Here is a 16,153-nt window from a genome sequence, read left to right as displayed (position 1 = left end):
CAACTGAGGCAAAACTGTCTGGACTTCGCATTGCGGTTGATCAAGGGAAACCATCGAGGAAAACGCAGACGAGGTAAGCGAGGACCTGATACGGTGGTTAATCTTGCGCACATCTCAGGCACTCGAAGAACAGCGTGGAGGGTAAGCATCCGCCGCTGAGCAATCGCACAAGCATCAGCGTGTGACGTGTCTAGGTTCGAAAAGTCCAACTACTCTAGGTAATGGGCCGCCTTGATTGATGGATTGAACATTACATCTCGCATCAGACTCGCAACTCGAAAGGCAGGTGCATCCCGAGGGACGACGGCAGGACTAATCGCGAAATCACCAGCACCTCTGGTAAACTGATGCTAACCTCTTCTAATTTTGAGATCTCTGCTTGTAGCATTGACACCAGGGAAATCTGAGCCAGCAGATGTATAGATTCTCTAGCTTCTGATTAATGCAGTATACACGCAATATTATGTGCACTCAATAACTTCTCCCCCACGGAACTCATCCACTTCCATTCCCCAAACAAGCACAGTTACTTAACACTTGCTCAGAGGCTCACTGTACTTGCAGTAGCTGCTAGGGCCAGAAGCCTTCTTCTTGGGCTCCTTGCTGTTGTCGCTGGTACCCTCGTACTCGACACAGATCTCCTTGACGCTGGTCGCGCAGCCGGTGATGGAAGCGGTATCGCCGTAGTTGGAGTTGATGCCGACGAGGGCCTTGCCGCTGGAAGCCTTGACGCCGCTGATCTCGACGGTGCGCTTGAACTGCTTCTTGCAGTTGCCGCAGGCGCGGTACAGCTTGCCGAAGTTCTGCACGGTGAAGTCCTGGATGATCACCTTGCCGCCGGAGTTGTGCTGGATGACCTTGTCGTCGGCGTTGCGGGCGCCACCGCCGATGATCTTGTGGGTGCCGCTGCCGCTGCCCTTCAGGGAGAGGGCGTCTGGATTCAGAGTTAGTGTGGGGTTGGGGTTGAAATCGGGAAAGGGGGAGGTACCCTCGCAGACGTCGGTCCACCAGACGTTCTGGATGGTGCAGGAGCCCTCGCAGTGGATACCCTCGATCTGGTCGGCGCCGATGATGGCGTTCTTAAGAGTGGCACCGTCTTCGAGGATGAAGACGGCGTCCTTGTCGCCGCCTTCCTTCTGGCCAGTGCACTTGACGCCACGGCCGTAGGTCTTCAGACCGCCGTCAAAGGTGCCGCTGATGGTCTTGGGAGAGGAGTAGGTGACGCTGCCCTTGGAGGACGGAATGGGGAAGGAGGCGCGCTTCTCCAGGGCCTGGTGAGCGGTGGGATCATGGGGGGTGGCAAGGGCCGAGGTAAGGAGAAGGGGAAGGAGGAGAAGAGGCTGGTACATTGTGACTGATTGAGAGTCCGAGGATTTGACTGGTCTGGAAGTTGTTTGATATGAATGGTGATGAGTGTAAAATCGGTGGTAATTGAAGCTGAATTTATATCTCTCGCAATGAATGTCAGGACAGATATATCCCGTAGAGTGAGAACAACAATCTGATGTTCTTGGTATGTCTCACTGCTACCTGGTCCTCTGCATTTAATGAAGCAAATGTCAATGTGAAACGGCGGTGATCAACCCCATTTCCGCCATTGACAGCGATTATCTTCAGTCTTGGTCCCTAACGCCAAGCTCAAGGCCTCCGTCAAGTGGGTAAGCATTTGGGAACCTAAGTCAAGGATTCAGAGACACATATTGCTAGTGATTGATGTATATTAGTCTCATCCCGTTGGAGGACTCAATCGACCCGAAAGCTTCCCATTGGTGGATCATGTGGAATTCTGACTCGTATTCTGCAGGGTCTTAGAACGAACACTCTAATTGAATTGACCAGTGACTGTGGGATGCAACCTTGGCGGGAATCACTGCTGCACACCGCTGCAGGGTAAGACATCTACCCCAGATGACTCGTGGGAAGTCGGGGAAGAATATGCAGTAGAGACTTGGATATGCAGGGCAGGAGGTGCTAGCGGTATTTCCTGGTCGACAACAGCTTTGCAGCCTCTGAACAGCAACGGGATTTCGCTCCGTCGAGGCCAGAAACCAATATCAGATTATGACAAGCTTGGCGCCCTTGTATTATCTTGGCAGTCTGATGTTGTTTCACTGAGCATTCGGACTCCGAGTCCTAGCGCAGGGGGTGTGGCGCAGCGGACCCTCCGTATACTGGGATGTATCTCTCAATTGAGCTCCTGTGGAAGAAACAGGCATAACGGCGCATATATGACTGTGCAAGTAGATAATTGACCTAACTTTATCTGGAACACCAGGCCGAACATTCGGGTCACACGAAGATATTGCTTCTATTAAGTTCAGCTTATACGGCAGAGACTTGAAGCAATCAAGCAGGTGTCTTGGCACTATATGTATGATCCATAGATACAGTCATGCATTCATACTGATGAAGGAATATCTCCGTGCCAAGCACCCCGAGGACTGCCAAGAGAGTCTTATGTTTCATCTGCCCCAGAAGAGCAAAACGCGGACTTAGCATGGTCTAGCCTGTTCTTCGACCAGAAGAAGGGAATCTCAATTTGCCGAAGAATTGCCAGAGCCGGGCTATTCGGTAGAGATGTATCCGAGTTTATGAAGAGAAAATGAGCCGGGTGCTTTCTATTGGCTATGGGGATGGTCATATTCCTGACTGCCACTTCTAGCTACTTCAAAGAGAATGCATATCTTGTATCCATATATTCTCATACCTTCGTTTGCTATCCATAATTAGCCAGAGAGCTGAATACACCGACAATTTAGAGGACATTCAGCTTCGGGAGTGATTGGTTTTGCACCAAGATATCTTGCTTGTCTTCGTCATGGGGGTATCACTTATTCCGGATATCAAGATAGCATCATGAGCCGACTCCTGTCTCTGTCCATACGATCAAGTATCTCCTTTTACTCAATTGAGCTCGGAATTGCGTCCGACAGCCGCCCTAATATAACCACCCGCATCGTGTCTCACTCGGATCGACTTGATTGGTATCTTCTCTGATGGCTGCAGTGCTCGGACGATGCCTCGTGATAGCAATATACTCGGTGAAGAAGATGTTGTCCTCGAGAGGATGAGATTATTGACAAACTGGACTACTTGTGCAGTTGCAGTCTGTCTCCTGCCTGTTGCTTATGTAGACCCATTCAAATCTGTCGTCCTTGTTCCACAATACATATGGAAAGTACGGAGTAGAAGGAGTTGATACTTGGCTGCACTTCACTGAGGGCTGACCACTGACGCTGTATACAGTTCTCTCTTGCAGTAAGTAACGAATTTGGATTCCCGTTTCTTCAACTTTTACTTTCCTGTCGCAGTAGCTTTAACGTCATCGAGAAACATGGCGTTAGTGATAGTATTAATTTAGATAGTGGTTCTAATAATAATGGAAGTTAAATTTAACTAGATGTCAATGGGTAATGAGTGAAACAGGATAACTTTCCGTTTACAGATATCAGGAGCGTAAACCCTAGAAGCATATCAATTATGAGAGAAAGAAGCATGCGAACATGTAGTATGCCTTGAATCTGGACATTCAACTTCCTATAAATGTGAGACCTAAGTACCCGATCATGACCAGTGCCAGAACAAATGACCAAGGCACGAGACAACCCAACTGCTCATTTTGCTACAAAGGCGGATGGAGGAGTTCTTCAAAGAGGCTATAATGAAAGGCACACTTCCTACCCAAGGTAAAGCTGACAATACTTTGTTAGGCTTACTTAGTTTGTAAGAGGATCCAGCTAAAGCGCACGTGTAGGCTTTTGGCTAAGGGCTCGATTCAACATATTCGTAACTATGTCGCGGTTGTGTTTTCAGGATGAGACTCAGTAATGTATCAGCTTTTGAATAGATTCATTGCCCATTTGGCCCTCCTTTACTATTTATCTAAGGCTGCAAGCTGAGAGAGTGAGCACTTGCAGGACTTATGAATTAAGGGACATGCTGACTCTTGAGTCTAATGAGTAGTAGGCATAATCTGTGCAGTCACACAAAGGTCATCGCTAAAGATGGCGGAATATGTTCAGAAATTGTGATCAACCTTTGTTGGGATTACCCCAGAAAGAGAGTGCTTCAGAAGAACTAAAATCCAGTGCTCAGGTCTCAGCGCCTGCATCCCTGAGTATCTGAGCAATGTTGATACGCCCACGATGAGTAGCCATCCTCAATGCAGTGTCATTGGTTCCGCCGTCTCGCACAGAGAGATCGACACCAATCTCAACCGCCCGTTTCACCAACTTCACTCGTCCATACGCAACTGCCTCGTGTAGAATCGTTCCCAGGTAGGTGCGTATATGAGGGTCTGCTCCGTGAGCAAGAAGAAGTTCGAAAGCATCTTCATGACCATTGGTGACAGACCACCAGAGAGGCGAAAGTCCATCAATGTCCAAGGCGTTGACGTCAACTCCCGCATCGATTACCATCTGGACGACGGTGAGATTGGGATTCCAGTTAGCCTCAAGAATGACGTGCAGAAGTGTTTCCTTGAGATCTGCCACAGTTGAAGGGTCGGCCCCCTTAGCAAGCAGGAACTGGACAATTTCAGCAAGGTTGCTGTGCCTGCCGCTGTTATAACAGGCCCAATGAAGGGGGGTTCTTCCTACTCCGTCCTTGGCCAACAAGTCAAAACCGGCATCGACAAGCATTCTAGTAATTTCGTTGAGACCTCTAGAAACAGCAAGATGTAAGGGTGTCTGGCCCCGGTAAGTTGCCACCTGATCCTGAGCACAACGTCTGGCGATGAGGTTGACGATCGCTTCGGCGTTTTTGGAAACGGCCCAGTGCAAGATGGTGTAGCCCCATCCATCCCGATACGCCAGATGCTCATCAGTCAAGAGATGAGCGAGCTTGGGGACTGCAATGAGAAGCGCTATGGTTTCGTCGGGCCACAGGTGATCCACTATCATTTGGATGACCTCAGTAGGCAGATGGAGCAGACTCGAGGCGTGCATTCTAGAGGGGGCAATCATATCGCCTGTGTGAGCATATTGCAAATTCTGTCGCTGTTCTATAGAGCAGGAGAATAGAGCAGCATGTGTGTGATAGAAGGTAAGAAGAAAGATAATGCTCTCAGAAGAAGATATATAGCACTGAAAATCACATTCTTTGTTTGCCCTTGAGAGATAGGGTCCAGTAGGATGCTTTGTGCTGTGAATTCCTTCTCATTTTCACCTTGAAATGAGCTCAAGCTAGCTTACTTTTCACTGACTCTTACATTTCTTGAGTTATGGTGAACTTATCCCTCCTCTCAGATGTTGTGTCCTCAATGAGCGCACATGATGGGAGATCTTCATTATAGGTTCCTTCAAATGAGCTCATCTCATATGTAGCTTGCTTTTCTATTCTGGCCTAAGATAAAAGAAAAGAGCAGAGGATCTACCTGCAGTGTGAATGCTAAATGAGGTCATGGTAAGGAAGACAATGATGATATGTGACACAGTCATCTCATATGCTCCAAATCCTCAAAGGGATTAGGGTCTCAAATATGTTCTTATCATTCTTTTGTTTGTAAATCTTTCAGAAATTCTACTGATGGTATTATTGAGGATCTTGCTGTCTTCTTCATCCTTGTCATGAGGACAGTTCATGGGCTTCAAGTTTATAGAATTATTGTTATCATGGTACATTTGCTGCAATATCTTTTCACTATTAGCCCTTATTACTAGAAGCACATGGACTTTCTACCATAATCTTATGATTAATCCTTGAATGCCTCTGATTTTCTCCCTTAATCCTTCTTTGAGCTTATTCAGTCTTCGTCCATCTGCTCATCCACGCTCTTAGTTAAGAAGAATCTAGGTTATCATATGCATGATGATCAAGACTTCTTCTCTTCTTATATAAGTTATGCATCAATTTTGGCTGTTTATGCATACAAAGTAGTACCTCACTTCGTCTTGGCCCTGGAAATGGGCCAATCATTTCAAGCCGAACAATAGAGTCAAGAATGTGCGTGGGCCGTCCAGATCTCGTATTCGGACTCGTGACGTTGGCATTCCCGGCTATTTAATTCATACGAGCTCTCCCACTTTTGCAAATATTCTCTTCACCAAACAGAGTCGCATCCTCAACATGAAAGCCCTCATCCCCATAGCCTCCGCCATCCTCGGCACCACCGCCGTGGGAGTCTACCTCTTCCGCCAGAACCTCAAGTCCCGAATCACAACGAACGCGCAACACGGGCATCTTCCGCGCTCAGTATCCACCAACATCACCACAGCCCCCGAGGAAGTCTTCACGGAGCAGACGGTGGCGGTCTACGACTCGGCTTCGATATCTGTGCCACGCCGACAACTCCCCGCTCTGCCGATGGAGGAACTGCTCACCCGCTTCCTGCGGCGGAATATGAGCCGCTTTGCCAGTCTCCCGCAAGCATATATCCTCCGAACGATGAGCACCGCGTCCGAGAAGCCCAGTTTCGTCCCTGCGAATATCCAGCGCCTGGATTTCAAGGAGGGGGATGTTGTCTGCGGCGCCTACCGGGTCCTTCTGCGGGCACCGGGGAAGGTAGAGTTTGAGATTAAGGCGATGGGGGCTGTGCAGGCTCGCTTGGCGATTACGCTTGCGGAGAAAGACGATCAGATGGTCTTTATGAACGAGACGTTGATGTGGAAGCCGAAGGGGGAAAAGGTGGTGATGCCGTTGGAGACTGGGGTGGGCAAGTGGTTGCATGAGGTGACGGCCTGGTGGATGGTCGATTCGGGGGTCAAGTATCTGATGGATTTGAAGAATTGATGGTTTAGGACTAATTGGAATGGATGAATCTCCTCTCTTCGACTTTGCTCTGTATTATCAGTTCTTCTTTCACCTGTATGTACTGATGCTGTTCAGCGGGAGTAGGGTATTGTGGAAATAAAGAGATGATATATTATATTATCTTGATATCCCCTCGTTCTCCACCCACATTCCGTGTAGAATATACCATCTAACTTCCAAGCTCATCCATTCAGTCGACAATGTCCTACTCACTAGGAGTACCAGAAGAAGAACCGGTCTGGACAGCGGAATCTCCCGGATGGGCCAGCTCAAGACAGCCCGATGGAACAAGCACGACTTTCTCTAGCAACTCTTCCAGCAAAATTTCCGCAACTAGACCTATATACTTGGGGTGGATTATTCAATATGCAGCATTAGGGGGGTCCACGGATCCTTAATTAGTAATCCAGTCCTAGAAGCAGATGGACAGCCTCTCTGTGAGAAATGGCTCGTCGAAAGGGCGGGTCGTTTTGGGGGCGACGAGGTAAAACATTCAGCAGGGGGCATTTAACCGGACAGGAACTATACAAACATGGTCCGGAAGGAGGTAAAAAGGCAGAAATTGTATCTTGCCAACGAGTTGTCGATATACAGGACTCAGACCTAGACGGAGCAAGTCCGTGTATCCACATGGATGAGATACAGGGAGAGCAGTGGTAGACTGGGAAGCTTGAATTGACAAGCATTTACAAAGTACGATTCCCGTTCCCATGCTGATGAGTTGAGTGGGACTATAATAGCTGTTAATGAGATGGACGAGTGCTCTTTGGATGGATTCGAACTTGGATGGACAGTCTCAGCCTAATTATTGCTCTATTTCCCCATAATCATTACATCATTTGCCGTCATGTTCGTGTGCACTACGAGCCAGTGGAATACAGCAGTAGCTGGCCATGCTCTATTCTCGAAGATGACTGATCTAGATCTCTGGAGAAAAAAGAGTATGCTGTGTCCCTGGAAGACTCTGAAGTTCATTCCAAGCCTCCAGCACAATCCAATCTCAATACTGGCAATGAAATGCATCCGGGCAGTTGGCGAGTTCTGCTCCACGTTGACCCCACAAAACAAAGCTAACAAGAGACTAAAGAAGAAACTAAGGAAGAGGAAGTAGACCCGATTGGATTCGATATCAAAGGATCCAATTTCCGCCCTGGTTCATGATCCGAGATGCTCCTCGGAACTTCTCGCTGACTGATGCCCACCAGACCGTTGGATGTCAATCAGGGAATATGCAACACCAACGGGGTGGTCTCTATCAGAATCAGGAACCCTGATCCGGAGTGGAACTGGAGCCTGGAACATCATAACATGGAACTCCAATGAAGGTGTGCAACTGCGAAGTCAAACAGTAAAGTTTGATCCATCTAAGTCTATGTAGGATTACAGACCGACGATCTTCACTTTGGAATACAAATTGCCTTGTCGTCAAATCAACTCGAGTCTGAACTATTGATATTCCGCGTCTGATCAGATATTGATGGGTGCAGTCGTCATTGACTCTCGTTCGCCGACTTGCCAACTTATATCGACCTCTTAATGTCGCGAGCGGTTGAAAAGGCTTATGATAATGCTCACGCCAGCCTTTTTGATTCCCAGCGTTTCGTCCCAGCATTTTTCGTTCTGGAGTTCCCCGGATTACTGTCTCTCATTCCATTGCTGATACTCTCATTATCTTTCATTAAGTACATCCCTAACAGCCAGCAGTAGGACAGCCTTCTCTGAGCCTCCTCGTGCCCATCGACCACCCGCCTACAGGGAAAGCCAGCATGGGAAGAACCATGCTTGTCTGCCTCGTAGGCAGTGTCACGGCCTTTTCCGTTCTCATCGATCTTGCTATCTCCATTACTTCCTACATGCTTCACGAGAGCACATCAAACGAACCAAATCCTACCAAGTGGAGTAGCGTTTCTCTCACGTCCCTCAACTTCATACTTGTTTGTCTTCTATCCTACCGATTATTCCTTGAGAGCGAGACTCGAGCGACAGAATGGTTCCTGTGGAAATTCCGAGCTCGAGCTCTCTTCAGCCTCATCATCTTCATCAATCTTGCCATCATCAGCGGCGAGAGGGCGAAAACTCTCTTCAGCAGTCCCAAGAGTTCATCCAGCAGCGTGTGGTTCTCTCTCAACATAGCCCACGGCGTTGTATGGACGATTTCCGCGTACTGTCAAGGATTTCTCTGTGCCCTCTCGTTCGTCCTCTCCAATATCCTCGACAACCAATCCCGTCGAGTGTCCAATCCAACTATTGATATCGGCCGCACCGCCGAATCAGCATTTTCGACGACCAACCTCATCTCACCACTGAGTCCACAGTGGAGAAACTCCATCCTATCACCCGTCCCCTCGTTCCTCGACCCATTACCGTCCCCCCAGAGCGAGATGAGCGTCAGAACAAGCATCCTCCGCTCCCCACTCCCAAACTACTACACCTGCAAGGAACCCGAGCCGCCCTTCCTGCAGACACGCAGCAGGGAAAGGGAAAAGTCGCTCCGATCGACTCCGTCCATCGACACCGTCATGCGATGCCCTGATTCCGTCGTCCCGCCGACTCCCATCCCGCCCCCTCGCGAGTCCCTCCTCGATGCCATCGAGAAGAACATCCACCCGCTCTTCCGACCTAGCACGCCGCATCTTCCTCCGATGCCAAATATGACGACTTCGATTACTGCGCCCTTGGAAAGTCATGGCCAAGGGACAGGGTCGACCGTGTCCCTGCCGGGCCCGAGGGAAGTCGTTGACACGAAGCTATCGCCTGAGACGGCACAGCCCCAGCTGCCGTTTTATGTCCTCAATGCGACTGCGAGGAATAGCCTGATACGATACGAGGATAGTAAACTTTAGTACCCCAGGAATGATCCTCATCTCATATCAACATATGAATGTTGCGATGGCCCCGCTGTCATTTCTTTTCTGGAGATGCGTCATGTGCTCAACAAAAGTATCTGTGGTTTTGCACAATATAGTCCTTCTCTTGAGTACAAAAGTAGTCACAGCCATTAATACCTACCAATGATTCATTTTTATATGATGTGATATGACGCCAGAAATGCCAACCAACTCACGACCGATATTAATCGACATCCTCCATAAACAGACAGAAACCACTGATCAGATAAATCTACTGCCCCAAACAGCGACCCAGCCCACACATCTCGAACCAAAACACCCTCCCATCATCCATAATCGTATCGACCCCCCACTCCTCCAGCACCTTCTCCCCATCAACCCACAAACGGAGATCCCCCGTCCCATCAACCCCCCACTTCACCAGAACAGACACCGTATACCATCTCCCCACCTTCACAGTCCCCAGGCCGAAAGTGCTTATCTCGGGCTCACAGGGCGTCCCCGTGACAAGATTAGCGTAGAGCTGGTCCCCCTGCACCCAGAGCAGGCCTGGGGGGCGGTAGACGTCGCAGTCCGCGTCGCTGAGATCCGCGGCGAACCGCGCGAGATTGTAATGCCCGCGCAGAGCAAACTGCCATTCTTCCTGGAGGGAGAAGGCGAAGCTGTGGAAGGTTGTGTCGCCGCGGTGGTAGGTGTTGTGGTTGACGGGTTGAGCTTTGTGGGTGTCTTTATGGGCGAGCAGGTGGGTTATGTTGAGGGATGAGGGGCCTGTGGTGATGATGCTGGGGGGTTTCTGGACTGCGCTGGTGGGTGGAGAGGGGGGGGGTTGAGTGGCATGTGTAGTGGTAGTGATGCTGAAGAGTAGAAATGCTATATAGTATTTTGAGAGCATTATGTTGATAACCTAGTTCTAGAGGAGTGGATTTCCACCCTTTTCGGATTTCTCCATGTTGTTGATCTGGCCTCTTGTCTACGGGCTTGTGTCTTAGTCGGTGACTCGGCGCGATGGAAGAGCTCTTGGCTCTCTTGGGCGCAACACGTGGGGGAAATGTCTTATCCTCTGCATATAGAATTGGTCTGGTAGATTATGCAAGACGTGATTCATCTTCTGATGTTTTGCAGCAATTGGAACGGCCGAGGCTACCGCCAAGACAAATACGAGGTGAGGCTGTATAGCCTCGAATCTCGATCAGGCTGATTTTCCACGCACCCGATGAACTCATATTATATTCACGATTCCAGTCCAGCTGAGGCACCAGATCATATCAACAAAACTGACCCGTGTCAGAAATGAGCGTCAGAGCCGTCGCAGAACAAACAGCGGAAATTCTCCTCATCACCCTCCTTGTCATCGGCTTGTGGTTCTTCTGGGGAGTGTCCCTGATCTGCAACGGCCTCTGGTATGCGCTTCATCCGACAGAGGTCGTGAAGAGGATCCGTACGAATGGCGGTCGTCCCCCAGTCGCTCTTTCACGCTCTCGCCGCTCTCTGAGCCTTCCTCTGCGGCCGCAGCAGGAGAATGTTCAGAACAGATCTCACGACCAGGTCCAGTCCTTATTTTTCACGAGGCTGGTCCCTGAAATCCGCTGCATGATATATCGAGAGATTCTCGTAGCTTCAAATGCGGTTCATATCCGGCGGACCCATCGGAGACTGTGCAGCATGCCGTGCAGGAATCTAGATCGACAGGGGGATACGCAAAGTGATACTCACAGGTCCTGTGTGCACCCTTTAGCCGACGATGGCACGGTGCTGAGGCGATTGCCCGGCGAGGAACCCCATCAGGACCAGATACTGCCGCTGCTTTGCAGCTGTCGCAGAGTGTAAGCATTCTTCAGTCCAATACCTGGCTAGAAATGGCAGCGGTCTCACTGGCTATACAGATACACAGAGGCGATTGGTCTCCTCTACAAAGCTAATAGATTCCACTTCGACAACCCGCTTACGGTTCAGGCATTACCACTGTGTATGGTCTCTCGTCGACTCGCATCAATACGATATATACGGCTTGATATCCGCGCTTTTGAAAACCGGTCCATCGTCGCCGAGGTTATCTCCTCCTGGGAGCAGGCGTGCGCTGTCCTTGCAGGTATCAATGCGCTGGAGGAACTGGTCGTCACCTTGCGCTCACTCGACAAGGGGACATTCTATGAGCCCCTTCCTCTATGGACTCTCCTGGAGCCTTTGACAAAGATCACTGCCTCTAGGTTTGTAGTGGAGGTACCCCCTCATGATGACCCAGAGAATACTGCTGGCGGGCTGGGTGATGTACCATTCACACTAGAAACGAGGGCCTTCCTGTATGAGAGGATCCATCAATGCTCCTGGTGGGGATCAGAGACACTCAGGTGGTTTCCTCCACTGTGACAGTGACAGAGTATAAGAATATGACGACTAGTACTTATTCAGGAAGAAATCTAGACATACAATTTTGTATCGGCAATATCAACTTTGATGACTTGAATGATGGCATCCCATGCGGGGTAAGCCGAGATTCTTTAGTTGAATGAGGGGATACAGCAAGCCTTGGATACTTGCTTACAGTTGTGTAAATCTGACCATTTCAACGGCACAAAATCTGCAGTGGCCATGAACAAATGGTATACATCCTCATTTTCTCCAAGTCTCTTCACTATCCCTCAGTATACCGCCATGGACTGGACAGTCATTCACCCCTCTGTTGACAGCTTGACATTCCCCTCCACAGTGGGTCCAAAAAATACACTCAACAGCGCCCGGATCCCGCGGTTTCCACCAAGACAACCGACATTCCGCTGCGCAAAATATTCTCCTCGGATAATTATATATAATCCACCAAAGGATGTCATTACACGAAAGAATCTGTTGTTTGATTACCCACCATGACCTATACTGGCCATTGTAACTGCGAGAGCATCCGCATCACTCTCCCGGAGAAGCCCGCCAATTCAATGATATGCCAATGGTATCTGCTCCATTTCCCCCCACATCTTCCTCCAAAGACCGCTAACAAACAACAGCTCTAATTGCAAAAGATCCGGCGGAGGCGGTACGTGATAGCAAGCACTCTCTTGGATAGCAAGTAACACCGCCAGTCTGCTCAATCAACTACCTCGTCAACGAGGACGATATCAAACTCGACGATCCCTCGGGTGTGCTCAAGGTCTACAACGATCCCAGATCTCTCTCGGGGAATGTTGCGCGCGTACAACTGGCCCTTCCGTCCACTAGCCCCCAATACTAATCATGCAATCAGAGACACTTCTGCTCTAACTGTGGAAGGCATGTACCGCCGCAAACCGGTTGACGGGATGTACTGACCGATCAGTCCGATTATGACCAAGACTGCCAAAGTCCCTGGGAAGGCGTTTCTCAAGGCAGCGCTGTTTGGGGAGGTTTCGCCTCCGGGTAGAGTTGTGTTTAACGAGCAGCAGCCAGGGTGGTTGAAGATTTATGATCAGGATGGGAAGCTAACACAATAAACTGCTGGGGAGATATATATCGAGAGGGAAGGTGGTCGACCAGTGGTTGGTATCAGTCAACAACGCCAGCGATTACTTCTTGCGTTTCCTTTGTGTATAAATTATAGACATGGATTTAGGTTGTTTATATGGATGGAATAAACAAGAGCCTGACTTGGTCATCCTCTTGGATTTTCCAATACTTTGGATCATGATGTCAGATTCTTGCAAGCTTAGTAACAAATCCTCGATGGTCTAACGGTCATGATTTCCGCTTGTCACTCCCAGAGAACGAGCGCGGGAGACCAGGGTTCGACTCCCTGTCGGGGAGATTTCTTTTTTCTCTTTCACCTTTTCAACTAGTTTAACTATCCAATATTCATTTCATCGCGTCACTACGGAGTTTTATCTTCTCGATTTTATTCTTTTTAGCTCATGTACTAGTATCCCCTATGTCCAAATTTACAACAACAGCACCAAGCAGTGTCCATGCCATGGGCCGTTTGCGAAGACGGAACGTATTCCGCGACCGTGATGCATTATCGCAAGCAACCACGCCGAGATGGAACAGAAGCAGCGGGATGCAGAGATTTGCATGGCAAATGTAGTATCTGTTTTCGAATAGAGTAATAGTGACCATAATGGCATTTCCTCGCGCAGTGAAAAGGCTTATGGATCACCGCAGCTTCGGAGAATTTGTTCATGATATCATCTAGGGCAATTCCCATGTGTGTCTGCAAGGAGGATATCGTGGCTTGATCTGTCAGTTGTAGGGCGCAATACTCGGCATTCATTGGCAGCATTCCTGCAATTAAGTCGTGGACACGACTGTAGAATACACCGCATATTGCACAAATCCTGATAATCAGAGAAACACTTGATGGTCTGCCACTACAGGGTAATTGTGGGACTAAACTGGGTCGGCGATTCATTGACGTGCCTTATTGCCTGAACCGGCCGGATTCGCCGACCCACCAACAGTGCTGTAGTACTTAGCTAGCTCTCTACCCCAGACACAATCCACCACTCATCCTCCTCCCCCATCGCATCATCCAAGCCCGCAATGACAACATCGGATGAGCCTCCTCATCCTTCGTGATAGTCATGGCTGACCCGTCTGCCCAGCATGCGCCTGCCGCTGAGCCCTCCGCCTCGACCTCCTCCGTTTCCGGCATTGACCAACCCAGTTTACGGTCGCCGACCGAGAGTGACTCCTCGCTACCGATCGGCCGTGCCATCGACGAGAGAAATGGATTCGAACTCCAACAGATTCCGACTCAGGAGGACAATGAGATGGATGATCTCTCCTCGGGATCGATATCCTCAGGGGAATGCCGAGTCACTACCCGTCGCACGGTATCCCGGAGCAGCTCCAGTCGGCAGCCACGCAAGGGGGTCCTGGGGTCCATCCAACGATTCTGGGCAAATAACGTTTCTTTGACGGTGCCACAGAAGAGCAATCGCGACCATTTTGGTACGTACGCTTTATTTCTGATTTATGGTGGAATTCATTTTCAAGGTCTATTCTCCGTCTATGGAGCCTGAGACTCCGAGATTAGAGAAATTGGTATCTAAGCAAGCGCGAAAAAGCAATTCGAGAGCTAACATCATCTAGCGTTGGAACGAACATTCTTGGCGTACATCCGTACATCGATCACCGTTGCCATGCAGGGTGTGTTGGTCGCTCAGCTGTTCCGTCTGCAGCGCTCGACCGCTGTCCATGCTCCTCTGGGTTACTTCAGAGTTGGGATACCTCTTGCGGTGACCTGTCATGTGGTCGCCATTCTGGTTGCTTTGATGGGAGCGCATCGGTTTTGGAGACAGCAGAGCGCTGTAGCACATGGGAAGGTCCATGCAGGGGGGTGGGAGCTAAATGGAATAGGGATTTTTATTGGTCTGGTAGGCATGCTTCTTCTACCTGGGCCGAAAGTTGGCTAATGGATACAGGTAAATCTGGTAATTTTCATACTCTCGATCGTTATTGCTGCCGAAATATCGAACGAGCATAGCTGAGGACTATATTTGTCGCCTTGTTCGATTTCACTGGGGTTGAAAGCTCAACACAAGTATTCGACACATTGAAACCAAGAACTGATCTTCTCGTTCTATCTCCGTTCAATTTCGTTTGAATTGGATGATGACGAGAAGGATGTCAGTTACGCCACACCAAAACCGGCTTCAATGTCTTTTCCTCTTTCATATCCTTGCATATCCTCTTGCTGGATATAAAGTGATCGCTCCTCAAGAGGGATATTTCCCAGCCGATGTCGTTCAATCAGGAAAGAAAACATCATGCAGTACGACGTCGTCAGTATCAGCTTTGTTCCTGACAGAAAACAGAACAAAACTGTGCTGAATCGCAATATCCCATGGCACAACCCACATACTCCTTTCCGGGGTTACTGCGGGAAGACCTTCGATTCCACATCAGGTCCCTGGAGGCGGAGCCCTACAGCTGCGGCTTTCCCAGAGTTCGAAGGGACGCCATCAGCATTTCCATCACAGGCGGAATCCCCGTACATTTCAGGGAGACTGCACCCTATTCGGCGGGCCAATCTTCTGAATCTGCCCGATAACATTGCCAGTCAACTGGATGGTATGCGTCGCCCCCAGCTTCCGCGCAATCTCCAACCGCTGCGGAGTCCTATCGATGACGATGATTTTCTTCGCTCGGCGGACCTTGGACCCCATGATCGCGCTCAGCGGGCGTTACCTCTGAAACCAGTGATCGTGGAGCCAGGCTGCACAGTCAGTGTGTTCATCACTACCCGCGCCGGTCTGCATCCCAGTGCGCAAAACATCGTGAAGTCGTATTGCTAGGCACTTTGATGAGACTGGTGCGCTGACGATTTGCGCGCTGGACTAACGAACCCTGCCCGAGACAGTTCTCGTGAAGCTTCTGGCCGTCTTTTGTGGCAAGACTGGCGGACGGAGCACCATGCCTGATCCTGTTTAGGTGCGAACCATCCATCTGCTGGCAGTATGGGAGATACCTACATGGCCTGGGATGCAGGGATACTTGCTGGAAGATCTCCTGCTATTAGGAGAGGCCTGTATGGCAGATGCCTGTGGCGCACATCTCGAAGCGCCTCGTCGGGTCGAAGGGAGGGGGGG

The 16,153-nt window shown here is 49.7% G+C and overlaps 7 protein-coding genes across 7 annotated transcripts; 4 read left to right on the top strand and 3 right to left on the bottom strand.

The window, feature by feature from the left end:
* Positions 1-530: 530 nt before the first annotated feature.
* On the bottom strand, positions 531-1,349 carry CDV56_102361 (pectate lyase; the record flags this gene model as incomplete). Its single annotated transcript, XM_026755980.1, has 2 exons — positions 531-934; positions 989-1,349. 2 exons carry the CDS (start codon positions 1,347-1,349, stop codon positions 531-533), a joined length of 765 nt encoding a protein of 254 aa, XP_026611052.1.
* Positions 1,350-4,091: 2,742 nt separating this feature from the next.
* CDV56_101866 (ankyrin repeat domain-containing protein) lies at positions 4,092-4,964 on the bottom strand (the record flags this gene model as incomplete). Its single annotated transcript, XM_026755485.1, has 1 exon — positions 4,092-4,964. The coding sequence occupies one exon, from the start codon at positions 4,962-4,964 to the stop codon at positions 4,092-4,094; it is 873 nt and encodes a 290-aa protein (XP_026611051.1).
* Positions 4,965-6,066: 1,102 nt separating this feature from the next.
* Positions 6,067-6,729, top strand: CDV56_101630 (uncharacterized protein; the record flags this gene model as incomplete). Its single annotated transcript, XM_026755249.1, has 1 exon — positions 6,067-6,729. One exon carries the CDS (start codon positions 6,067-6,069, stop codon positions 6,727-6,729), a length of 663 nt encoding a protein of 220 aa, XP_026611050.1.
* Positions 6,730-8,516: 1,787 nt separating this feature from the next.
* CDV56_101198 (uncharacterized protein) lies at positions 8,517-9,593 on the top strand (the record flags this gene model as incomplete). The annotated part of the gene is made up of 1 exon (XM_026754817.1): positions 8,517-9,593. The coding sequence occupies one exon, from the start codon at positions 8,517-8,519 to the stop codon at positions 9,591-9,593; it is 1,077 nt and encodes a 358-aa protein (XP_026611049.1).
* A 277-nt stretch (positions 9,594-9,870) lies between these two features.
* On the bottom strand, positions 9,871-10,491 carry CDV56_101064 (uncharacterized protein; the record flags this gene model as incomplete). Its single annotated transcript, XM_026754683.1, has 1 exon — positions 9,871-10,491. One exon carries the CDS (start codon positions 10,489-10,491, stop codon positions 9,871-9,873), a length of 621 nt encoding a protein of 206 aa, XP_026611048.1.
* A 398-nt stretch (positions 10,492-10,889) lies between these two features.
* CDV56_100655 (uncharacterized protein) lies at positions 10,890-13,060 on the top strand (the record flags this gene model as incomplete). Its single annotated transcript, XM_026754274.1, has 5 exons — positions 10,890-11,422; positions 11,483-11,806; positions 12,614-12,627; positions 12,674-12,800; positions 12,907-13,060. 5 exons carry the CDS (start codon positions 10,890-10,892, stop codon positions 13,058-13,060), a joined length of 1,152 nt encoding a protein of 383 aa, XP_026611047.1.
* Positions 13,061-14,143: 1,083 nt separating this feature from the next.
* On the top strand, positions 14,144-15,859 carry CDV56_100092 (DUF202 domain-containing protein; the record flags this gene model as incomplete). The annotated part of the gene is made up of 3 exons (XM_026753711.1): positions 14,144-14,513; positions 14,655-14,938; positions 15,380-15,859. The coding sequence occupies 3 exons, from the start codon at positions 14,144-14,146 to the stop codon at positions 15,857-15,859; spliced, it is 1,134 nt and encodes a 377-aa protein (XP_026611046.1).
* Positions 15,860-16,153: the final 294 nt, after the last annotated feature.

Source organism: Aspergillus thermomutatus (assembly GCF_002237265.1).
Source record: "Aspergillus thermomutatus strain HMR AF 39 chromosome Unknown NODE_255, whole genome shotgun sequence".
NCBI lineage: Eukaryota > Fungi > Ascomycota > Eurotiomycetes > Eurotiales > Aspergillaceae > Aspergillus > Aspergillus thermomutatus.
The sequence above is the reverse complement of the archived record's forward strand: the minus strand, read 5'-3'. Positions and strand labels throughout refer to the sequence as shown.